Source organism: Alnus glutinosa, chromosome 2 (genome assembly GCF_958979055.1).
Source record: "Alnus glutinosa chromosome 2, dhAlnGlut1.1, whole genome shotgun sequence".
Taxonomy (NCBI): Eukaryota; Viridiplantae; Streptophyta; class Magnoliopsida; order Fagales; family Betulaceae; genus Alnus; species Alnus glutinosa.
In genome coordinates, this window is record NC_084887.1 from 33580734 (window position 1) to 33605450 (window position 24717).

A 24717-nucleotide genomic window follows, 5' to 3' on the forward strand; every position below is an offset into this window, starting at 1 on the left:
GAGGTTTCCCTCCAAGTGTGCCGCTTTGACGTGGACGACTGGGGTGGGCCCCTTGTCATCTTTCTTTTGTGAATTAACGGTGATGATATTAGACACCAAAGCGAATCGGACGGCTGCGTTTTTAGTTTCGTCATAAATTCGGCCGGTTTAGTTGGTTGCGGATTTGGTGCGGTTTCATACCAACATTTTAATTTGTAGCACCTCCCAACCATTTAAGAACTTAAATTTGTAGACTTCTAGTACATATATATATATATATATATATATATATATATATATATATCTTTCTTATTTGGTTTTGTGCTTGTTTTCTTTGTATTTGACCAGAAAAAAATAGAATTCCACAAGCATTTTATTGTTGCTATCTAAGGATGCATTATAAATCAACGTTTGATTAAGCACCAACATTTTGTATAAATCAATATTTATTCGGTTGTGTAAGCAAGTTTTGACAGTATTCATTGCTGAAAAAGATATTTCAATAGTAGTTATTACAATTGGCGGAATCAATGGCACTCTCCTTGGCCACTCCATTCCTATCTCTTTGTTACATTTTGATGTTAAGAATTGCCGATAGATATGTTCTCATTACTTTTTTGTTGTTCGAAGCATTGTACTTGATCTTGTTTGGATTCGGAGAAATAGTGTGACCAATGGAGAGACTCCCCTTAACCCCATCCAGTTGGCGGAACAAGTGAAGATACTTTGTGTCCGTTTAGATTTGTGATTTCAAAAAGTGCGATTCAGAGATATTAATTAGAAAACGTGATTATAAAAAAAAAACAGTTAAGCATTTGACAAAATTTCACTTTGATTTTTAAAATTGTATTTTAACCTTTAAAATTGTGCGTTTTCAAAAAAACACATCTTTCATTAGGGGCTACTACATGTCTTCACTCATCGAAGAAATTCTTTTCACTTGCAGATAAGTTCTCTTTCGTGAGCGAGGCTAAGTTTGCTTGACTCGCCATCAGGTATCTAGGTTTGTCATGGAGAAAGGTCATAATAACATCATACTTGAGGGTGACTCGTAAGTGATTATTTCTGCATTTAATCACAATCTCCCATTAGACTGGCAATTAGAACACGTTATATCGGAAGCCTGCCATCTTTTAAAGTTCATTTCATATTGGTCTTAGAAAAGTTCATCATAGCGCCAACTGACCTGTGCATAATTTTGTTAGATGGACCGCTTCCATTAATCAAACGGGAAGCATTCCCAATGCAAATCAAACAACTCAAATATTATCATAAACTACCCTACAACCCCATGCAAGCTACTTGATTGCTCCAATTCCATGAATTTTATATTGTCTACATCAATTCTTAAGTAGATCAAAAAGGCAAGGAAAGAAAGGGTCCATTTGGCAAAAATTTGAGAAGTATTTTGGATTTTGGGTTTTGAAAATTGTAAAGTTGAGGGTTGATTTTGTGGGTTCACATTTGGGAAAAAAAAAATGAAAATTGGTTTGATAAAATTTTGGGAGTGTTTTGTAAATAAAAATTAAAAAATTGAGAAATATTTTTATAAAATAACAAACTCAAAAATTGTAGCACTATAGTGGTGGTGCTCCGGCGGACTTGGAGGTGGCTGTTAGGACTCCAGATCTGACTAGTGGCCACCGCAGTGCCCCCAAACACACGTTCGGTGGGCACCACACAGTAGCGAGAGCACCATTTTTTATTTTTTATTTTTTTAAAAAAATGTTTTTAGTTTTATATTTTTAAGAAATGTTTTGAGTTTTGAAAACTGGGGTGGTAGGGGGACATCTAAAAATTCATTTGGTTAATCTGTTTTGAGAAGAGTTTTCAACATCTGAAAAATGAACAAAGTTTTCTAACAGCATTTTACAGGACTAACATTAAATTTTGCACTAACAAGAAAGTTTTTTCTTCTTTTGGCTATTTTAAATTATGGGTTAATTCTTACTAAATAAAAATGGCATCACTTGTGAACATCTCTTCCAATTTCCCAAGGTAACGCCTCTTCTTATAAGAAGACTTGATTATATATGCTGCCATCATTGGAAGTGTGTTGCAGATCCAATGCAGCATATTAAAATCTTATTTTTCTTCCATCATTGGAAGTGTAGATTGTGAAAGATTTAGTGGAGGAAATGTTTTGGTCAAGCTAACCAAAACAGTGTATGATCATTAACTGATGTAGACACAACAACAGCAGAAAGATGAAAAATAAGTTAAGCTATATATATAGTAACAGAAATTTGAAATGTATCGGAGAGGATATATCAATGCTATAACAGAGGCTTTGCTGCTATATATCATCTTCTTATCTTGATTATTAATTGTTCAGATCAGATGAAATATATGATTGTTGAGCAGGATCAATCTGTAGCTTTCTCACTCGATCTGTTCTCCAGGATCATATCACTTTGTTCTCCATCTATATCCTTATCACATGCAATGTCTGAATCTGGTTCATTGACGGTTGCAACTTCACTAACAGATGGAGTGCAGCTATATATATACAAAAAACCATTCCATTTTATTGGCATGTTGCCAGAGTCTTGAATAATGAGGTATAATTTTTCAGGGGCACTGCCACTTTTGGCGGCTAAATTTTTGGTTAATCTTGTAACTTCTAATGGCATCACTGAAGAACATTTATTTCAATTTCCATATGATATGGTATCAGAGGACATGCTTTTCGTTCATCGACTATTACAGCAGCTGATATTTTCCATGTCGGTATTCTAGCTATACGTACAAGCTAGTTATGATAACTAATTTCATCCTATTACAAATTTTTCTGGGTTCTTTGTCTCCTGAAGAAGTACTTCATGTTCATGAGTAGTTGTTCTCCACTCGCTTGTATATTCTTCTCCGACTATTCATCCTCCCTGAAAACCATGATGATACAATATTAGTCACAGGAATCAGGAATAAATTGCCCTTCTAGTCATCATTCAAGAAATTAAAGGAAATCAAGCACATACCAGCTGGCTTGTAATATCTTCTGGATCGGACTATCTGAGGGATAAACACCCCGGTTCCATTGCCATTGCTCCACAAGCTCACAAGCCATGCCGGTACTGCATTGCTATTCTCATTTTCCCACCAGCTGAAATAGCTTCCAGGTTGCAATATAGCAGTCAAGCTGTTTGAGCTTCTTCTGACAGGACTAAAGGAGTTTCGCTGTTTGGTTTCGTGGACATCTTCATGATCATCCTCGTCCGCTGTCAAAAGCAAAATCTGCCTCCTAATGTCAGCGTAGAGAACATCACCTTCGAGTTCAAGAAGGTGGTCTGTGTTCGTGTCCATGCTTGATCGGATGCTGTAATCAATTTCCACGAACGAGCTAACAGTGGAGAATTGGGTTTTAATTTGGTAGGAAATGGTGAATTGGGTTTCTTGTGGAACTGGTTTGGGATTGATTATTATATATAGAGGAATAACAGGGGAAGAGTGCTTTGTTTCAGGTCAATGTTTTAGGTCCAGGGACGCTGGATTGGTTAACTGCTTCCAAATGGATCCGAGTCCATATAATATGTCTTAACTTCTGTACGTTAGTTCATGTACATTTCTGAAAGTGGTCATATATAGTATATCCTTCAAGCCTATTTAATTCATGAAAATTACAAAATGGGTGAGATCGAATGACTTTGAATATTACTTTTCTTAACATCAGGGTCAACCTATCCAAAGACTTTAATTAATTCATGAATTAGGCTTATTATTCATGTTTAAAGAATAGTTAATTAAACAAGACAACTTAGAGAATCAATTAAGCTGCTAATTAATTAATAGTATATAGTTTATTAATTAATTGAAAGGTCAGGCCTCTCTCAATATATATATATATATATTTTCCCCCAAATTATGGAGAAGGATGAGCAAAAAAGAAAAGAATTTGTAGGTCATCTATTGACAACTACCTTGCGATTCTGATTATTATTTGTAGGACGTACTAGTACTACTATTATATAGCTGAAGAAATGTAAAAGTTTAGAGCATCCATAGCAAGCCTAACAACTGAAAGGTCAGATCTATGGGAAGATTAATTTGGACCGTCAAATATGTTGACCAAATTAATTAAGCAACTAAAAGAAATTAACATGCATGGACCATGATCAATTGACACGTAGATGTATATTTCGAAATGTCTTTGTTTTCCCCTGGTTTCTTTTAATGTACCGCTGAAAGACAGATCAAAGTTTGGAATCCCGCCATGTTGGTTGTTGGGCTGTGTTCCTAAATCCATAATTAATGTTTTTTGTAGCCATTAATATATATCACAAATCTCTGGATTTCCTGTGAGAGAAAGAGAGAGTGATGGAGTATGAATGACAATTTCTTTTTTATTTTTTCCCTACACCAATTACTCCCTCAATTTACCACAATAATTGCAATGTTAATTAGTTAATCTTTCAATTTGTTTAATGTATTCACGCAATCTATCAAAGGAGTTGCAGTAAATTAAATAAATTGAAAGATTGAAAAGATATTAGAGGGTGGTAGATTAAGGGATTAACTAGTGTAGTTTTCCCCTTAATTATTCTTTTGTTTAAATTCAACAATTAGCGAGAGTTGAAATTTATGGAGCCAGGCATATATAAAGACCTCAACTAATTCTTTCACTTGCAATGAAATATTTTAAAGGAGAAAATATACTTAAGCCCTCTAAACAGCTAGCTACTTCCTTTTTCATTTGGGCCTTTGAACTGTTAATTAGTATTGTTGCATTTAGATATGTTAATTAAACTACTAACTTTTGAAAAAGGAAAGAAAAAAAAGAAAGAAAAGGAAAGCCCTCAGGTAGCGTCAAATGTTAAAATGGATGAATTGTGGACACGTGACTACTTTGACAAAATTCTTCATAAAATAGCTTTTTTTCTTGAAAACCAAAATTTTAGAAGTTAAAAAATAAAACCAACGAAGAAATAAAATTAAAACAAAAACCTAAAGGGCGGCCGAATCACCCCAAAAGCTTATTAGGGTGATTGTGGGGGTAGTTCGGCCACCCCTTAATGTTGTTTAGATTTGTAAGATTTTTTGTTTTAAAAAAAAACAATAATAATATTTGTAAATGGACGATTTTGGTTTTTAATTGTTCAAAATTAAAGTGAGGCTATTTTTGAAAGAATTTTGTCAAAATAACGTACATGACCACTTTTCCATCATTTTTAACAACTAATTAAGCTGATGAAGGGGCATTTTTTTTTTTTTTTTTTTTGTCAAACAATGGTAGTTTGATGAATCCTAGTCTCACACTTGGTAATTCGGATGAGTTCAAATGAAGAATGAGTGGTAGTCGAGGGCTTAAGTATATATATATATATATATTTCCTATTTTAAACATACATTGGAATAGAAACTAATGCGTATGTTAAGAGGTGCAAGAAATGATACCAGAATGGCAGAAAACAACGAGTGCTTAGTTTAAACAACAAACATGGACGATCAAATGCTTACAGTAAAGATAACCGATCGAGCACACAAACGCGCGTTGGACATAATGTAATATTCCTTTTTGTTGTGACCTTTATATAACATTTACGGTACGTGTTTGCTATGTTTATTATTTTTTAATAAACATATATGGTATTATGATTATTTCTATTAATTTAGATTACCGTAAATATGAAATCGGTATTATGGTTATTTATATTAATTTAGATTACCGTAAATATGGAATCGGTTAATTGATTTTAAAAATCAATTAACAATATTGTTTCCTTGATGGAAGGAAACAATATATATACGGTGTTTACTATTTGAGAGTCCCTAACTTAGCTTATAAATAGGGTGCCTGTGTACACCATCAGGACAGCCTTCAAGCAATAGGCATAGGTTAGAAGACACCTCATAATTTTTGTTCTTAGAAGTTCTGGACGAGTGCTTGAGCAACAATGGCCGAAGGTATACTTAAAACTGTTCTATTTAATTTTTCACTGCGCATGTTAGGTTAAAGAAATAATTGTTATTTAATTATTTCTAACACATAATACATTATGACAATGTCTTAAAAAGAATATAAAGCCATTATAACAATTGTGCGCACAAGAATTAAGGGCTAGCTTGACAATCAAATAGCATTCTCAATCTTTCTTGCACCACTTCTCCAGTGACAGAAGGCAGATCTTATGGCACAAATCCTCTCCATTAACGAGCCATGCCGGGTGCAACTATAGGAGGCGTCAGTCCTTCCCGGTTCCATTTCTCTACATTGGCTTGCCAACCTTCACAGAACGATGATCGATCACATATAAACATCAAAATGTATTATTATTAATCAGCAACTCTATGGGGTCTTTTAACAATGACTACGACAGGATCGGAAAACAGTTTTTAATGAAGATTATAGGCAAAGATTTGTTGAAATTAAGAGTAGTAGAGCTTACCTATGGAGGGATCAGCCCCACGATGTTTGAGTTCTCTATACTCTTGACAAGTAGAACATGCACAGCAGCAGCAATGAACCAACCAATCTACACACGGAGCTTCTGGCAGTGAGAAGAGGCCCCGCAGTTTGGAGCGGTAAGTGCACGAGTATAACCATCCGCAGCCAACAGAGGCCACAGCATAGTAGATGAGCCCACCAACAAGACACGCTGCGCGCCCATGCAAAGTAACAGCGCAGTACGTGCATGATCATTAGTAACAAGTTAGCTCTAGCTAATTCTTTTACCCTTTTTTCTAATGGTAATTAAATTAATCCAGTTACTGCTGGAAATATATAATTAATTTAGCTCAAGACAAATTAATAAAAGACAATTAATCAATCATGTTATCAAACGTACTTGAATATAATTAGCATATATATTATCAGTGATATCATACTAGTTTATACAGAAAATCATGGTGAATATATCATATAATCAAGACAAGAGTTTGCTTACATGTAGCTCCTCTATCAACAATCTCCACAATCTGGCCTACGGTGATACATGGACAGAAACATGTTATGAGACCTACAAAAGTGAACAGGTGTAAGCCATTAATTACCAATTGTGGAAACTTTTTGGAAGGAAAATGAAGGTGTAATTAAAAACTAAAAAGAAGCATTATCAATGCATGGTATATAGCAATTACAGTTGGAGGGATCATCAAAACAATCACAAAGTCCGGTAGACCATTGCTCATCGTGAGACTTTGCAAATGGCGGGCCTGCAATTGGAGGTGGTGGAGCTGATTTGGAATAGGGAGCTTCCTGGTTGTTTGGGTACATGCTGCTAGCTAGCTAGAGACTATAAATATTGTGGGTCGGTTATGGAGGAGATTTCTGAATTCCTCTAGCTTTTGGCATTGGTTCCCATATATAGGCAATATATGGAGGTGCCTTCCTGGACCGAGTAAATTGCAAAGAAAATTTGAGGAAATGATTGACTAATTTTTATTTTATCATTTTGGAAACACGTTTTGAAGACGTTGAATATACACCATTTGAGAAACATACTGTTATACAGTGGATATATAGTTTCCCAGGCATTTCTTGTCTCAGGTATGGAATAACAAGAAATTAAATTAAAGTCGTCTGACATATCTAATATATGCATATCTGTATAACAACTATGAAATTTCTCATTTTCAAAGCTATGACCTATGACCAGAACTTGTAAGCCATGTGTTAAGACACGCAACTAGACATATTAGATCGATAAGGATAATTAAGGGTCGATCGTCATTCAGCCCAAACGAGAAGATCACTGCGTTTACCTCCTGGACGGTTTGATATGATAATATTGTTTAATCACCATTGATTTAAGAGTAATATTATATACTATGATTTTATTTGACATTCATCCAACAATGTTGACGTGACACTCAGAGATCGATGGAACCAAAAGTTTTTATGGGCAGGGGTCAATGGCCAAAAAAAAAATTTGGTCAGGACTAGTAGGCTAAATTTTTATTTTTACCTTATATTTTTTTAATTTTTTTTTCTCACCTTACAAATTATTTTTTTTAGGAAATTGGGGGGTCGTCACCCCTCTCCTTCTGTGGCACTCCTAACTAATGGTTGGATTAATCTTCGTTAAATTAAAAAAAAAAAAAAAAAAAAAAAATCTAACAGATGGTTGAAAAGTACACCTACTATACGAGATGCTCAACACTTCTCAACCGGCGGCTTTGTTGACAGCTTCACCCGATTTCATATTTTCATATAGTTTTATTTTATGGGCTTAAGGTGGAAACAGGGTCAGTCTAAAGGCTAAAAGATGAACAGTTTGACATAATTAAGGTTGATTGTTGAGGAATTTTTAACAACTTTGTGGTTGTGGGGATTTATACCTCTAGAAATCTTTTGCTGTAGAGAATTACTGTAGTGGCTTCAAGTAACCAAATGTACGTGGCAGATACGTGATACGTGAAAATCTTCAATATGAATACGTGGGGCCTCTTAAAGCTAGTCCATGATATCTTCCTGAATTTTGACATGAGCCTTATGAAACCTCAAATTATCTATATATAGAATACAATGCGTGTACATAAGCCTTTTGGTGTGTACTTTATTTATAGGCAAAAATAATCTTCTCATAAGAAAACTAAGATTTACAATAAAGAAAGAAGGGTTAAATATTATTTAGCTCACTCAATTAACAGCTATTTTTGATAAAGTATTACGAACTAATAAGTGTCATGCTTTGGCCCTTCAAACTGCCAATTTGTTGCAATGGGAGGAATCTGGCCCAAGTGGTAACGTGATCAATTTTTCATCCAAATAGACGGCATCCTCTAACAAATGGGGCTAAGTTGAAACAAATTGACAGTTTGAAAGGCCAAACAATGATAGTACTTGTCAGTTCGTGACGCATATAAAAAATAGTTGTTAGTTAAGGGGGCTAAATAATATTTAACCCACAATACAAAATGTTACGAAAAATGTCAGGAAGATGGACTTTACAATCCTATCAAAACAAACATTACAATTTCTAATATTAAAATTGTTCTTACAGTTGACCGCACACCATACCAGTAGTTCAAACAAGAAAACCTGCTAAGATAAAGAACAGATAAGGATGACTTGCCAGATATACCGCCAGAGAGCACTTTGATACCTAAGTCAGTGAGATATTTGAAAGATAATACAATAGGCAAGAGAGTGACGGGAGAAAAATGTGTATACCTTAGAATAGGGTCTATATATCACCTTTACTTATATGATTCTCATTGTTATGGTAAGTGGGTTTGAATCGGCAAGAACTGAACGTCAAGAATCAGATATGGAAGGTGGAATATTCTCATGACTAGCTTTAATTTTCTTCCGAGGTTGCTCCAATAAATCATTCCCTTATATATTGAGCCAAGTCTAATAGGCAAGACCATCAATGAGGGGATACCCTTCTTTCTATGGTCTCCTTACCGTACGCGTGTATCCATCGAGCAGGTGACTAGCAGTCAAGAGACCTTCGATCGGAGGTTCTCTCAAGAGGGCTAACCTGCCTCCATCCTGAAGCCAGATAAATAGATCTTTTTGATCCTATGAGGCAATAGGCTTTATTGGGTTCAAGTGGACCTAAGGGGTACATATCTAATAAATGGTATCATAAAAAACTACTAAGAATTCTATACTAAAACACAAAAAACTCGATAATAATGTGGAATTGACGAATAAAGTCCAAAATTTATTGAATAAGTGTCAATGCCTCCTCGGAGTGCTCATCTGCCTAGATTGGAGCAGTCATTTCTCTAATTACTTCAGGAATGGTGGTGCAATGGAGCTTGAGCTAGATGAGCTTGTTGTACCAAACTCTAATGTAGTATCTGAGTCTGCGTCCCTTTTCCCATTAAAGCTGCTTATCATGTTGAATTTCACATATTGGGGAAAGTGAAGTGCTGAAAACACAATCAAAGGATGGATGTGTTGGCCTAAAATGAGGATCTTCCCTGTGCTTGTTGTAATCGTCTAAAATCCAAATTCTTGTTTTGTTTTAGGAATTGAACTTGCAAGATCCGGACTCAAATCAGGACTTCCCAACTACTTTGTTGGCCTCTTGATTTTTATTTTTTATTTTGTCTCTCGGGATGTGGATGGATCGGCCAAGGGTACTATTTTCTAGTTAGGAGGCCCTGGTTCAAGTCCCCACTAAAAAGAAAAAACTCGCAGTTTTACCTGACTCTTGGGATGCATTTGAGATTGCAATTTTGTAAACAAGGCTCGGTCTCGATTTTAAGGGCCAATAACCACATAACTGATTTTACATTAATCCGATAAATTAAAATGTAACAGCACCTCCACAGTTCAGACCAAGAGTCCAACTCTTTTGACACACCACTTATAAGCACAAAAGTAAGTCTAAAACATATCGTACTAAGGGAACAAGGAAGGCACTAAATGAATGGGAACAAGGAAGGCACTCACATTCATTTAGTAGATTCAAAGAAATGAGGAATGTTACAAAATATGATTAGCCGATGCAACTTTAAATTTTACTTAGAGCAACACGGTTGGAATTCAGTGTCTTGTGATTCAGAATCGCAACATTGATGGCAGCATACACTTATTTCTTCTTTATACGCAATGTTACAAAAACAAGACCTAAAACAAATAAATTAAAATGCCAGCTCTCAAAGGGCATTGATTTCAAAAAAATGCAAGTTATCTGAGACCAGACCAGCCCAACCAAGGTGATGCAACAATAAAAGGGAAATTTTTTAAAGCAGACTAGTAGCGGTTCCAGTAGGTCCAGCGTCTGAACCGGTTGTAGTCAGGCAAACCCTGGACTGGTCCCATCGCAGCAATTGCAATATCCTGCAAAACCAAGCAATGGATGAAGGAAGCTTCAAAATCAAATTTTGATCATCGAACTGGCAAAAAGTTCCCTAAAATTATGCTTCATTTCTTATACCCAGTAATTTAGGTAGGCTGTAGTCCTTACCTTGTCAAAAATAAATCGGTTTGCAACACGCTTAATGGTGCTTGCATCAACAGCATCAATTCTGGCGAACAATTCGGCGAATGGGATTCTTCGGCCATATGTAAGTAGCTGCATGTATAAGCATACCGAGGGAAATAAAATTAGGAATTATGCAGACAGAAGGGATTTCCAATAAAATGACATTTACAGTAGTTACTTTTGAATCTGTAACATATAGATGTCACACACGTGAACCTTCTCCTTTTTGCTAAGCACATACATCACCTTTTCATACTATCATCCAAGTAGCCATTAAATCATAGGGTATCAATGCTTGACGAAGACATACATAAAGCAAGGAACAAGGTTTAAATCGAACTAAGGAAGCACCCAGTGGAGGGATCAGATTGACCCACTGAGGAGTCAAATCAACTGGTCAAATGATATGAAACAATCCGGACCATAAAGACACGGACTGTCTGAAAAGGTTTAATTCTTTCATCTGATTGGCATTGTTTTCTAGCTATTATACTTTAGCTTAAAAAGTTACATAACAAAATAAAATTGTCTTAATATGGAAAGAAATCACACCTGGCGCCCAATATCTTCAGCTACAGGACTTGTTCCATCTATGTGAAGCATCAGAGAAGATTTCAACTGCAACAAAGGATACCAGTAATTGACAATGGCTACAGGAATATTAAATAATAGATGACCTGGCATAACCATGAACTTCAACAAATTCGATATAGAAACACCTTAACAAATATGCTAATTAAGATGTTTCTTAACCCAATTTTAAGTCCTGCAAAAGCATATCTATGGACACTGCCTACATTTTTTTTCTTTTTTCTTTTTTTTGATAAGCAGACACTTTTATAAAAAGCGTAAAGGCGCCCCTAGCATACAAGAAATATACAAAAGGACAACAAAACAGGAAAGAGAGGGTAAGGGGAAAAACACCAGAAAAACCCAAAATACCCCCACAAAACCAGCCCAGAAAACCCAGAAATTAATACATCAAATTAGGCCGCTTTGCCTTGCCCTGGCTAGAACCAAAACCTTTGGCATCATAATTAATCGAGCACTCTAGGTTCTTCACTTCACGACTCCCTTTAAACTTATAAGAGGAAACAGGGGCCTCTAGACGATGCTCCGCATCAATTATAGTCATGAAGTCTAAAAAGCCCTTCACATTCCCCTCGGGGGAGACCCCCAAAGTATTAAAACAGAAGTTCAGATCAATCGCCGCCTTGGGAGGACCATCAATCCCACCTCCCCACGAGATTCACTCACCTCTAAGAAAGACATAAAAGGTGGACACCCAAGCACAGACTGGACCGAAGAGAGTGGAACCACACCCACTTCTCACGGAGGAAGAGTCGTCTCTTGGGAGAAGGAAGCCACGCCGAAAGAAAGGCTGACAGCCCTCGACTTGAGCAGGCGTAGACTTAGCAAGAGCTGACAAGGGCTTGGAGACAACCCCACAAAACGGCCCGAAAAGATCCTTGGGAACACTGAATGTCTCAAGAGCCTCCGTAAGCAGATGCTTATCCAATTTGCCAACCTTGTTCTTCTGAGAGAATTTAAGCATCAACTTGGATTCTAACGGGTAAATAGGCGCGCTAGACTCCGACATCACAGGGAGAGAGTAACGTAGTCTTTCACCTAGAGCGTCCGCGCCTGAAGAGCAATCGCCGAGAGCTGGATCAAACCCAATAAGAGCCAGAGAAGGAGCCGTCTCAGATGAAGGCGGCAAAGGAGGATCCCCACCCAGAGCTGACCTCACCAAAGCATAGACAGTCGGTCGAACACCCAGCGTCGCAGCCCTTGAAAGGACACCAAAGCCCTCGGAAACAGAAGTATCGGCCATCGATGACACGTTAGAAGCTTCAAAACTGGACGGAGTAGAGGACTTTTCCACGAGTATCTCCGTGGCAGACAAAACTAGAGGATAGGGAGAGGAACGCTCTTTTAACCCCATAAAAGAGGCTGATGTAAAACCCACAGCTTCCAACGCTAGGGCACCCAAGCTCGAAGGAACAAAGCCCATACCCGCATCAGGACCATGAACTAGAGCTAACCCATATTTCTTAGCCTTCTTAATGTAATCCACTCTTCTAAGACCCGACTTAGTGGTCTTTTTAGAAAAAGACCTATAGCCCACCCTTCTGGATCTAGCCCTAAAACGCATTCTGCCCAACCCAAGGCAACACTTAGTCCTGCCCATGCTCCGCTTCAGCCCATTAGAAGAAACCTAGCCCAAATGAGACCTATGCGCACAAGCCCAAAGAAGCCAATTTTCAAAAATATCAAGAAGCTTCCTGAATATCCCCAACTCCTACACTGCAACGTCACCTGCAGCCTCAGCAACATCGATTGCATCCCACTTCTTGGAACACGCAAGGTCCTTACCTAGAGGACTGGCAGAGGATCTCTCCAGAGCATAGCAGTCGACCACAAGGCCTTTACTCAGAGGAACGGAGGAGGACCTCTCCAAGTCGTAACAATCCACCACCTGTCGAAAGAGCTCCTGCTCCCGCTCCCGACCCAATGAATAGATCTTCTCCGCCTCGCACCAGACCATCGCTGGCTTCTGAGCCAGAGGCTCGCCAACAACCGACGAGCCCACCACCTCTGCGAACGACAAAACACCCGCGACCTTGCCCAAACTCTTCCACACCGGGACGCCACTAGAAGAAGACGACACCACCGAGGTTCCAAAGAAAGCCAGCACTTTGCTCAGCTCCCCAGAAACTCGCCCCCAACCCCGCCTGTCATGGCCTTTAGGAAATACAATCATCCCTCTCCGACCACCCACAGCGTACACCGCCACCTCCAAGAACCGGCTGAAGCTATTCCCACCTCTCTGAACGATGGTCACCTCCGAGCCCTCTCTGAAAGATTTAACAAAATCCTCGAAGCCCGAATTTTGCAGCACCTCTTCCACCATCGACAGTAACCAAGCAACGCATTCCATGCCTAGCCGAATCCACCTTGAGAAGTCTTTCCTCTTCTCCGCCACCCTCAACTCAAACGACCCTTCCACCATCGAGAAGATGAAGGACTTTGCCTCCACAAAGAACCGGTTCTCCATGCCCTACCTCACACTACAACCCCCGAAGGGATTCGCAACAGCCCCACCGCCACGCCTCACATGGCTGAAACCCAAAGAGACGCAAGCTTCCCAGAAAAAGATAGAGAGGAACCAAGAGACCCAAACAGCATTTAAATCCTAAATTGATTGTAACCCAATTCAAGTAAGTTCTGCAAAATCATTGGTATGTTTGGCAAATACTTCTCCTTTCTCCCAAAAAAAAGTCAACTTCATTTTTTCACATTAACAAACAACTCTCTTCACTTTTATCTCACAAAAAATTCAAAACTTCTTTCTATTTTATACCGCATCAATCAATTCCTTCCTCATTTCCCCTCTCAAGACTCTTTTACCAAACACACCCATATCTAAAAATACATGTGAACACGCACACCCCATCTAGAATGCGCATACACATACATCTAGAACTTCACTTCGCCTAGCACTATTAGCAGCAATAATTCTAGACCGTTGAGGAATATAAATTAACTCCAACATATTATCAGTTATCATTTTTTTTGGCATGGTGGTATCCGTTAACAATATTATCTAAAAACTCTATGAAAGTATTTGTTCAACATAAAGCAAATAAATTTTTCAGAGCTTTTCCATGGAGAACACAACAGTAACAGAGAGGCAAGAAGAGAATGCTAGAAATTTGACTACCCTCAGATTTTTACACTCAAACGTATAGTGATTTCTTATCATAAATGAACCCTGAAACAACTTGATTTTCATTGTGTCAGATCTGAAGTTTCCTTCCATATGTCCAGAAATTCTTCAACTTCCTTACAACTTTATAATTTAAATACAAAATATTAGTACGTATAAACTTCAAGTAACTAATTCCCACTCCAAAAGGGATAAAAGTACTGGATTTTTTTTTTTTTTTGATAAGTGGGATATAAGTTCTGGATTGAAAGTCAGAACGGCCTCTATGAATATTACCAAACAGACTGAATTATTTCATACTAATAAAAACACAAATGCTCAGTCTCCCAATCAATAAGAATGACCAAGAGTAATTTTAAAGTCTAACGTAGAAATATTAAAGAAAGACAACAAAAATCTAGCCTTCCCAGTGGGCAACGGCAGCGGCTTTGCTTGTTACTTAATATAACCCATCCACCTGAAATTTTTCTCTCTCTTAGTTTACCACTTGATTGAACAACACTTGGCATCGAATTACCATACTTTGTCATCAGATAATTTTCTTTTCTCCTTATTCTTCTCATCTGGCCAGTATTCCACTAGGGCAAAGTAATACAGAACTGTCAACACAGCTATCACCGAGTGACAAAGACATACTATGTTAGACTGGCCTTTCTCTAATATGAGCAAAGAGGATAATAAAAATTTTGTGGAACTGGATGATAAAAGGACATGCACAATTGCACATGCTCTGACATGGATCAGCACCGGAATGGTGGACCAAAATTTTGGATAAGAAAAGAAAATTGGCCGGGTGTCATAAGTCACGTATCGGTAATATGTCCCACCTTATGGTCACTCATAAAGAAATGAAGCTTCTTGTAACTAGCATTTAGTTTGACTAAAACCATATAGAAAAAATAAATGAAGCTTTCAATCACAGTTTATATTACCTAAAACAATTTTGATTTCAAAAGTAACCAGGTATGTTATGTCAATTTAAATTGAAAGCATTGGTGGCTACCTGATTACGTGCACGAATAACATTAGCTTCTGAAACTTGATAACATAACTTGGTTGTCTCATGCATTATTGCATATGCCAAATCATCTAAACAATCCGGCTGAAATAACAAGATAGCAAATTCATCAAAATAAATTACAGAGATCTCTGAGAATCAATTTGATATAAAACATTAAATGCCTTATATATACATGACCATCTACACAACTTGCACATGCTAATTGAAAGGTACAGAGTACAGACAATGAATACCACAAGTAGCTCTTTGATATATCACTCAAATATTTAAGTCATTAGAACTATTAATGAGTGCATACATGCATATAGACATACACAAAGGTAACGTCCATGAACATATGTTGTAGAGGGAGAGAGAGAGAGAGAGAGAGAAAGAGAAGGAGACATCATAATGTTTGATGTCCGTATCTAAACCCCAGGCCAGAAAAGCAAATGAACAAGCTGTTTGCTTTGTATGGCAGACATAACTCTCGAAACGACCAGACAAAAGAAATCACCACAACTTCAAACTCCAATCTCACAATAGTGGTAATTATTTGTTTCAAACGAAAGCACCATTACAAAGGGAAAAATGAAAAAGCCAATGATAACAGACACCCCCCCCCAAAAAAAAAAAAAAACCCGAAAGAGCTAGCAATTCAAGTCTCGAGAAGAGTTGAATATATAAACAATATATATGACAAAGCCAGAAGAAGCACAGGACTGCTAGGAAACTTTACAAGGTTTAAAAGGTATAACTCGACAGGCAAACTATGTTCTGTTCAGTCAAACAAATAGTTCATGAGATCAATAGTGCCAAAAAAACCTAGGTAGCAACCTCACCTTAGCAACAGCATAAATACCAAATAGACCAGTGTCTTTATAGTTGGTGTTAAAAGACATCATGCTTTCTGCAATTTCATTAATGCCAATTCTCTGTGCCAGCTCGGAACTGTTTAAAGATTGTCAAAAACAAGTGGTTCAGGTTAGAAATCTGATATGCCCATAAAGTGATTAGTTCTAAAAAGAGCTCACCCCATGTGCTTTCCACCACTAGCACTTTTATTCCATGAACCCAGCATAGCCTGCATTACCATCAGAGCAATGGAATCTGGATCTGTCCAAGATGCTCCATTAAAAGCAACCGCAAATTGTGCCAAAGGAATATCATCATCAAATATCCTAACCTGGTTTTCACCACATTAACATAATGTGATATATTAGACAAACCTTTTTTATTCATATAAAGATACTACAAAGTACTCAAGATATATCTCCCCTACCTCAGAGCCAGTAAAAAATGCTGGTTCTTTTGCAACTAGCTGAGTAGCTGTGGTGGGATCTGCTGACAACTTTGTAAACAATTTTTTTACTTGCTCGACAACGTCTTCATGCTTCACAGCTCCGGAAGCAGCAATGACCTGAGATATAGGTCCAAAAAAGCAACCATGAAAGGTCTCTTCCCAAAGAAAGTCTTTCAGATCATCATAGTAAAATGCAATAAAACCAAGAAGAAGAAACATCTTCACCAGTTCTATTAATTCCACCATATATGAACCGAAACTAAAGAAGAAACTCATCAGTTTTTGCATACCATTCTGGGAGCTGTGTAGTGTGTTTGAATATAGTTCTGGAGATGTTCTTTTGTGATTGTCCTAATATTCTGAGCAGGTCCAAGAATAGTTCTTCCCAAAGGAGTGTACTGGAACGCAGTCGCATGCAAGTGATCGAAAATAACTTCCTCAGTTTGCCCCTCAACCTACAGCAATTACATGAGATAAAACCTCAACGACTACAAGCGAGTTTGTTGTAATCTTCACAAAAAGTAAGAGCAACAAATGATAATGATGAACAAGCCTGTTTAAAAGTAATCAAACACATACACTTCAACATATAAGTTGAATAAAACATGAAACAGTCAGTGTTAGTTATCAATGCAGGGAGCAGTAAAAAGTCTTTCTTATTTATCTCACACGCTACTGCACTATTCCAGAAGAAAGACACTTCACACTCTTAAAAGTAATCAAGAAGAAAATACTCCACTTGTATAATTTTGTATGTGCATTTGTGTTCAACACTCCACTTGTGTAAGGGCAAGACAGTGCATTAAAAAAACAAAGATTGAATCATGAATTTTAAGTTCCAACAGGCACGAAACAGGCATTTTCTGGTAGAGGGAAAGAAATGGAAAAGGCAAACATGAGGTGGGGTGTGGGAAAGGAAATCATAATCTTATGTCCCAATCTAAGTAAAATAAATTTTACCACCACATTTTACTAAATCCTGCTGAGCAACAATGCATCAAAATATCCACACTTAATAGGCATGCGAACCATTACTCATCGAACAAAAGAAACAAACCAGGCCGAACTTACAACTACTATTTGTTGTAAAAGAGGCTTGAACTTTTTGAGATACAGCAATCCACTAATACAGCCCATTTAGAATCTCACTAATAGTTGTATTCTTAACCCAAAAAAAATCCCATTTCTCCTCACCCCGTCAATCTAAATCACGTTTAACCTTACGTGATCAACAACATACGAAATAAAGTTCATGTTTAACCATTCCATCATCAGCCATGAAGCACAACTATTTGGCGGTAGTACTCCAACACCAAACCAAGTAATTGGCGAAATATCTTTACCTCAAATCCAACAATTAGAATAAACGCCCACATAAAACCAAACCATGTAAAATTAAGAATAGAATACGTATCAAACAAACCAAACCAAACAACTATTCACCAACCAAAAAGCTTCAATTTCACTTACAAACACGCACAGAGTCAAGCAGATATATCGTTAACGAATCCAACCAAATCCCTAAAGAATACCTCCTCCATTTCCCTGAGAATCACGTCCCTCTCGCGGCTAATGCGGTGCTCGTCAAACTTGGAGTTCTGGAGGATATCGGCGAGGACGTCGAGCGCCCTAGGAACGTCCTTGTCCAAGACCCTGGCGTAGTACGTGGTCTGCTCCCTGGACGTGTAGGCGTTCAGATGCCCCCCCATGTTCTCGATCTCTTCCTCCAGCTGCCTCGCGCTCCGCCTCTCCGTGCCCTTGAATATCATGTGCTCGAGGAAATGCGCTGTTCCGTTGGTCTCCTCCGTCTCAAACCTCGACCCGGCGTCGATCCACACTCCCACGGTGGCCGTGCGGGCCGCGAGGTTCGACTCCGTCGCCACGCGGAGACCATTCGGGAGGGTTGTGACGCGTGTCTCCGGGGCGGAGAGGATCCGGGTGTGGTCCGCAACGGCGGGGTGGGGCGACCCGTGCTTAAGGAAGCGCGGGTCCGGGTTGTCGAGCTGCTTGATCTTGGACTTCACGGCCTCGGCGAGGCGGTCGTAGACCATGGCCGTCGGGGGAGGAGGCGAGGGCGGTGGGGCCGATGATGGCGTGGCGATCGCCGAGGAGGTGGAGAATGATCGGGTGACCTGGGCGAGGTATGGCGTGGCCGCTCTGTGGGACCGGCGAGATAGGGTCAGAAGGTGCTTCATCGCCATCTCTGTGTCTGTCTCTCTCTCTGTCTACTAGGGTTTGAGAGAAGAACTACTTCCGAGTTTTTTTCTAGAGGCAGTGAGGACTGAGGATGGGTAATCGTATGGGTGATCTGGTTTGTTTGCGAGACGAACGATGTCGTTTTTAGTGCAACATGTAATTTGCCAATTTGGGCCTTAGTGCTTAAGATCAAGTTAATTTTAGTTTTAAGGTTAAATACACTTCTGATTTTTGAGTTTTGAAGATTTTATTTTTTAGTTTTTGAGTTTTAATTCATATTACAGATAATACTTTAATTTTAAGAAAATGCCGAATTAGTACCTCAGTTAAATTTTTCATCCAAAAACTAATGGCTCGCCACGTTTAATCCTTGAGAATTGACACGTGATGTAGTATAAAAAAATAAAAAATAAAAAATCTGTAAAAATTAGTTAAAAACTTCAACAAAAAAAAAAAAAAAAAAAAAACTTTGAAAAAAATGAAAAAAGAAGAGCTTGGCCACTTCGCCGCCCTCATTTTGGCCAAGAGAGCCACTCTCCTGACCGGTCTGGAGTGGTTGAACCATCTTATGGGGGATGGTTCGGCCACCCCATAGCAAAAAAATTCAAGAGTTTTGGCCTCAAGGTGATTTAGCTACCTCATGACAGAAGAAAAAATAAAAAATCAAGGGTTTTGACTTTTAGGGGTGGCTAAACCACTCTTATGGGCCACATGGATGGTTCGGCCACCCCTAGACCGACCTAAAAAAATTTAGAGAGTTTGCCCATGGGGTGGCCGAACTATCCACGTGGCCCTTCCAAAATGCTTCCATTTTTTTTTTTTCTTTATCTATCCTTCTTTTTTTAAGTTTTTAATAAATTTTTTTATTATATTTTTTAATTTTATAATTAATTTTTAAAGATTTTTTATTTTTGTAATTTGTTATATTGTGACACGTGTCAATCACCGACACGTGGTGGACCATTAGTTTTTAGACGGAAAACTTGACTAAAGTACTAATTTAGTCTTTTTTCAAAACTGAGGTATCATTTGTAATGCGAATTGAAACTCAATAACTAAAAAAATAAAGTTTCCAAAACCCAGGAACCAGAAGTGTATTTAACCCCTAGTTTTATTTACAATAATAAAACCTCATTTTGTATGCAGTACTGTTGTGTGCCACGTATAAGGGCATTTTTAGTAGCCTCATCAAATTTTACTCACCAAAATAGCTAGAAACCACTTTTCTCTATTTTGGTAAGTCACTTTTTTAAAATTCTCCCAACAGCCTTACCATTTTAACCATTCATTATTATTGTTATATTTAAATAGTATTTTTTCAAATTTCTTTATTATTTCTCTATTTAATTTTTTTATACAACAAACTACTATACACCTTCATCTTGAGATTAGATCATTACTAAGAAATTCACATCGTGTGAGAGAGATGAGAGAAGAAAATGGGAGAAAAAAAAAGAAAAAAGTGTATCGATCATGTGAAAGAGAAATGAGAAACAAAATTGGTGAGAGTTGGTGAGTGAATATTATTCATCAAAATCAGTGAGTATTTTCACTCACCAAAACTTGTTGGTTAAAGTAGTGAGATTGCTGGGAGTGGTATTTTAGTATTTTCATCAAATTGGCTCACAAAATAGCTTTTTGATGAGGCTACTAGGAATGTTCTAACAGATCGCTTAATGTGGGCGACTGCCCAAAGTTTAATGGGCCGACCCAGATATACACCAAAGACCCAATGCCCAGCCCGTTTTACTGGGCCGGATCAAATATGAAACCGAGCCAGCAACAAAAGGAAACCCTAAGGGGCCGCTATATACATATATTTTTTTGATAGAAGGGGGCCGCTATATATAAAAGCCGATGATACTGAATCAGAAACCCTAGCGAGTGTGAGAGCCCTAGCGATTAGCCTCTTTCATCAGTGTGCCCAAAGCCTCTCACCTTGCTTCAACAATGGCGGCCGCGAGGACTGTGAAGGACGTTTCACCTCACGAGTTCGTGAAGGCCTACTCGGCTCATCTCAAGCGATCCGGCAGGGTATATATCTATATCGATATTACTTTCTCTTAGCAACCCTTCTGTTTATTTATCGAGAAAAAAAAAATGGAGAAAAATGCTAGAATCTGATTTGTTGGTGATTTTGGTATTGGGATTTTGACCTAATTTTGATTTTTTTTATTGAGCTCTGTTATGATGGTATGGATATATGACTAAAGTTGGGTTTTTGATTGGAGTTACTATTAGTCTTCCTTATAGTTGGTTAGTTGGGCACGGTTTTTGTAGTAATAGGCAAAGATATAAATTTATGGGTCTAATGGTTTTGGTTTTTTTGATTGTTTAGCTATAGATAGCTTAATTAACTTTTTGCAATGAAGTCTTGTCATGGCATAGCGATTTTCCCTAAGTCACATATGCTTTGATTTATCTATCTTAGGCTCTGTGCCGCTGATACTCGTTGTTTTGCTACGTGTAGTGTGTTGATCTTGTTCGTTAATGTATCATTCCATGCTCTCTTATGTGGGTTTTAGTGGATCTTGCTAATATGTCTGTTATCTGATTATGCTTACTGGTTTGTCATTTATGTTTTCTCCTATATTACTGAAAGGTGCAGTTTTGTTGTGATTAATTGTAATCGGTAGAATACATTAATACTGATTGTGAGGGGCTCATTCGATTTAATGATGACAGTTTTACACTGGTTTCGATGCTGAACTTATTAGATGGGAAACGGTAGTGTTGATCAATGTTTGAAGCAAGGTTGACCATAACTCTCCTGCTTCCCTTTAATTTTAATTGATGTAAGCAGAAACTGTTGATTCAGTGAAGCTGCTACTTAACAAACAAATAAATTACGAATAGAATAATTTGTGAGAAGGAAGTTGTGAACAGTGAATGAAGAGCCGTGGAAAAGGTCCATCTTAACAACTATCCTACATGATAGTTTGTGTGTAATTTCTTAGTAGGGTGCTTGAATTGTGTCTTCTGATTTTTGGCATCTGTTAGGGCTTTTGTTTGTTTAAATCATATTTTGAGTTAATATTGTGCTTTCCCAGAAAACATTTTTTTTCTAATAGGAACAAAATACGAAGCTTGCTTTTTTATCCATGGGGCCAGCCTCTTAGGAAATCTTCTTTAACACAACATTTACAGCCTTTTGGCCTTTTACTGGCATAGTAGATAATTGAAAGTTACAGTTAAATTTTATAACGTCATATGGTGGTTGTGCGCTTCTTTTGTCCATGGTACTTTTCTTAAGGTTTACATATGATGTCAATCTTATTTTCTTGGCATACATTTTCTTGTGAACAGATGGAATTGCCTGAGTGGGCAGATATTGTCAAGACAGCACAATTCAAGGAGCTAGCTCCTTATGACCCTGACTGGTATTATGTGAGAGCTGGTAAGCACCCTTTCTCTCTCCCTCCTCTATGTCTGTGCAAGCATGGTTTTATTCTGCAACTTGCTGGATTTTGTGTGTATATCCTTATTTGTGCAATATTGTGCAGCCTCCATGGCAAGGAAGATCTACTTGAGGGGAGGTCTTGGTGTTGGTTCTTTCCGAAGGATTTACGGTGGGAGTAAGAGGAATGGAAGTCGTCCACCCCATTTCTGCAAAAGCAGTGGTGCTGTTGCACGGAACATTCTACAGCAGTTGCAGGAAATGAACATTATTGACCTTGACACCAAGGGGTGAGCTCTTGATTCCTTAAGGCCTCATTTTATGTGATGATTTATTTGCAAAGATTAGGTGACCACACTTGGTATATACAATTTTTTAAAGTCTATGGATGGTACTTTCTACCCTTTATCTCAATCTTGCCTTTTCCTTTCTCGCATTGCTTAAACATCTGAAGGGAAGCGTTTGTGCAGATCTTTGTCTATATCTTTGGTAGTCTTTCTTTTTCTTCCTTTGCTGTCACAGTTCCGTCTCATCCTCCCTCATCTACCCATCTCAATCCATTTCTCTTAGTGACATTATACTATGGAAATGATCTGTCAATTGTAAAATGTTCTTTGATCTCGTGCAATTGCTAATCAAGTGATTTTGTTAAACTTTCTTTTGTAATTGATCCTCTCCCTGGATGCTTCTCTATATTGCAGTCTAGTTTGATGATTCTAATCACTACACTGCTTTCTTGAAATGTGATTATATTTTCTGATACCTTCTTATTTGCGGTTGTTTCTCAGGGGGAGGAAAATCACCTCAACTGGTCAGCGGGATCTCGACCAAGTTGCTGGAAGGATTGTGGTTGCCCCTTGATCAATGAATTGTTTGAGGTCTGGTAGCGGCACTCCGCTATAATTTTAGGTGTCAATTTTTGTTTGCTGGAGAAATGTTGCAACGTAGCGTGTGTTAGACAATTTTTTATTCCTGTTATTGAGTGTTTTACTAAGACAGACATTGTCAGTATTTTGTTTTGGAGTTTTGCTGCTTTGACATATTTAGTTTTACTAAATTCTAAATACTATGATATATGTCTGATGTCTGTCTGTCTGTCATTTAAGATCTCATGTATTGATAAGAGCCCTTTTTCAGTTTTGGAAATTTCTTCTGATATCTATATTTAAGAATTCTAGTGTTAAAAACATTATGGAGTAGGTCGTAGCCCGTGACCGTACATATATACAGCAATGGACAGAAATTTTCTATAAACTGGTTTGTAAGAAATTTCATACCATTTATATATAAAAGTGACGTGTTTTTTAAATATGTGAGAAATACATGTTTTTTTTATTAATGTTATTAAAAAGCATGTAAAAAACATAAGCTATTAAAACGTGTGCTTCTCATTTATTAAGGAACATGTCAATTTGATACGTGGGTTATATAAATTTTTTTACAAATTAATTTGTAGAAAATTTCTGTTTTATAACATTAAAGCAAATCCCGTTGTGTTTTCTTCGGGATCCAACAACTTTCTCCTCTCTTGACCCACCTTAATGCCATCCATTTCAATAGGAAAGCATTAATAAATAATTTTAAAACGATCTTCACTAAACATTCAAAATTATTTTCAATTTTATGTAGATTTTATGAAATCTAAAATTCACCCTAACTCTTTACATTTTATTTGGTAATAAAGGTAATTCGAAATTATTTCTAATGGATTCTCTTCAACGTTATCCTTCACCATGAGGCCCATGACTTCTGGATGAAACACGAACTCAAGAATCTATTTAAATATTTTTAGCCACCCCTCAACAGTCGGTTTTAGGGGTGGTCGAGCCACCCTAAAAAAAAAAAAAACTTTGGTAATGGTTTGACGCCCTCATCATCAAACCATTTTAATTGCATTACAGGATCATGTCGGAAAAATAGCCGAAAGTTGTTCGAATGGATGACCCATAGGGATTTCTACGTTTATTTTGAAACCACAAGGATTTATTTGTCACAACGTCAAACTAGATAGACCAATTTAACACATTCTGTGGCGAAGTTAACTAGTACCGACTCACCGATATGTGCACTTGTTGATAAATTACTGACTATGACGTAGCCATTTTTCTTCGTTAAAAAACCTAATAGCAGATGTATGAAGGAAGTTATTTGATAACATAACATTCTTTAATAAGTGATTTGGTCATAAATTTAAAACATGATAGCGATTTGATAAAAGGTTAAATCTATGGA

At 37.6% G+C, this 24717-nt stretch overlaps 4 protein-coding genes across 4 annotated transcripts; 1 reads left to right on the forward strand and 3 right to left on the reverse strand.

Annotated features, from left to right (window-relative positions):
* Window positions 1-2593: 2593 nt before the first annotated feature.
* Window positions 2594-3362, reverse strand: LOC133861926 (uncharacterized). The gene is made up of 2 exons (XM_062297752.1): window positions 2958-3362; window positions 2594-2861 (listed from the first exon to the last, which is right to left on the reverse strand). The coding sequence occupies exons 1-2, from the start codon at window positions 3280-3282 to the stop codon at window positions 2806-2808; spliced, it is 381 nt and encodes a 126-aa protein (XP_062153736.1). The 5' UTR covers window positions 3283-3362; the 3' UTR covers window positions 2594-2805.
* Window positions 3363-5921: 2559 nt separating this feature from the next.
* On the reverse strand, window positions 5922-7235 carry LOC133861617 (protein PLANT CADMIUM RESISTANCE 12-like). Its single transcript, XM_062297407.1, has 4 exons — window positions 7054-7235; window positions 6861-6932; window positions 6363-6572; window positions 5922-6200 (listed from the first exon to the last, which is right to left on the reverse strand). The coding sequence occupies exons 1-4, from the start codon at window positions 7187-7189 to the stop codon at window positions 6124-6126; spliced, it is 495 nt and encodes a 164-aa protein (XP_062153391.1). The 5' UTR covers window positions 7190-7235; the 3' UTR covers window positions 5922-6123.
* Window positions 7236-10486: 3251 nt separating this feature from the next.
* Window positions 10487-19196, reverse strand: LOC133859622 (probable mitochondrial-processing peptidase subunit beta, mitochondrial). The gene is made up of 9 exons (XM_062295087.1): window positions 18425-19196; window positions 17183-17347; window positions 16872-17009; window positions 16624-16775; window positions 16432-16540; window positions 15593-15691; window positions 11412-11477; window positions 10842-10949; window positions 10487-10714 (listed from the first exon to the last, which is right to left on the reverse strand). Exons 1-9 carry the CDS (start codon window positions 19091-19093, stop codon window positions 10628-10630), a joined length of 1593 nt encoding a protein of 530 aa, XP_062151071.1. The 5' UTR covers window positions 19094-19196; the 3' UTR covers window positions 10487-10627.
* Window positions 19197-20940: 1744 nt separating this feature from the next.
* On the forward strand, window positions 20941-23572 carry LOC133859624 (small ribosomal subunit protein eS19x-like). The gene is made up of 4 exons (XM_062295088.1): window positions 20941-21122; window positions 22395-22485; window positions 22592-22775; window positions 23274-23572. The coding sequence occupies exons 1-4, from the start codon at window positions 21039-21041 to the stop codon at window positions 23344-23346; spliced, it is 432 nt and encodes a 143-aa protein (XP_062151072.1). The 5' UTR covers window positions 20941-21038; the 3' UTR covers window positions 23347-23572.
* Window positions 23573-24717: the final 1145 nt, after the last annotated feature.

Bases quoted from the DNA above. Each gene is read 5' to 3' on its own strand.
- LOC133861926 (XM_062297752.1), bottom strand. From the start codon at position 3,282: ATGGACACGAACACAGACCACCTTCTTGAACTCGAAGGTGATGTTCTC. The intron at 2,862-2,957 runs GTATGTGCTTGA...CATGGTTTTCAG, and splicing joins AAGATATTACAAGCCAGCTG to GGAGGATGAATAGTCGGAGA.
- LOC133861617 (XM_062297407.1), bottom strand. From the start codon at position 7,189: ATGTACCCAAACAACCAGGAAGCTCCCTATTCCAAATCAGCTCCACCA. The intron at 6,933-7,053 runs GTAATTGCTATA...TCACTTTTGTAG, and splicing joins TTTTGATGATCCCTCCAACT to GTCTCATAACATGTTTCTGT. The intron at 6,201-6,362 runs GTAAGCTCTACT...CGTTCTGTGAAG, and splicing joins TGGGGCTGATCCCTCCATAG to GTTGGCAAGCCAATGTAGAG.
- LOC133859622 (XM_062295087.1), bottom strand. From the start codon at position 19,093: ATGGCGATGAAGCACCTTCTGACCCTATCTCGCCGGTCCCACAGAGCG. The intron at 17,010-17,182 runs GTATGCAAAAAC...CCTATATCTCAG, and splicing joins ACTACACAGCTCCCAGAATG to GTCATTGCTGCTTCCGGAGC. The intron at 16,541-16,623 runs GTGAGCTCTTTT...ATCTTTAAACAG, and splicing joins AGTGGTGGAAAGCACATGGG to TTCCGAGCTGGCACAGAGAA.
- LOC133859624 (XM_062295088.1), top strand. From the start codon at position 21,039: ATGGCGGCCGCGAGGACTGTGAAGGACGTTTCACCTCACGAGTTCGTG. The intron at 21,123-22,394 runs GTATATATCTAT...TCTTGTGAACAG, and splicing joins ATCTCAAGCGATCCGGCAGG to ATGGAATTGCCTGAGTGGGC. The intron at 22,776-23,273 runs GTGAGCTCTTGA...GTTGTTTCTCAG, and splicing joins ATTGACCTTGACACCAAGGG to GGGGAGGAAAATCACCTCAA.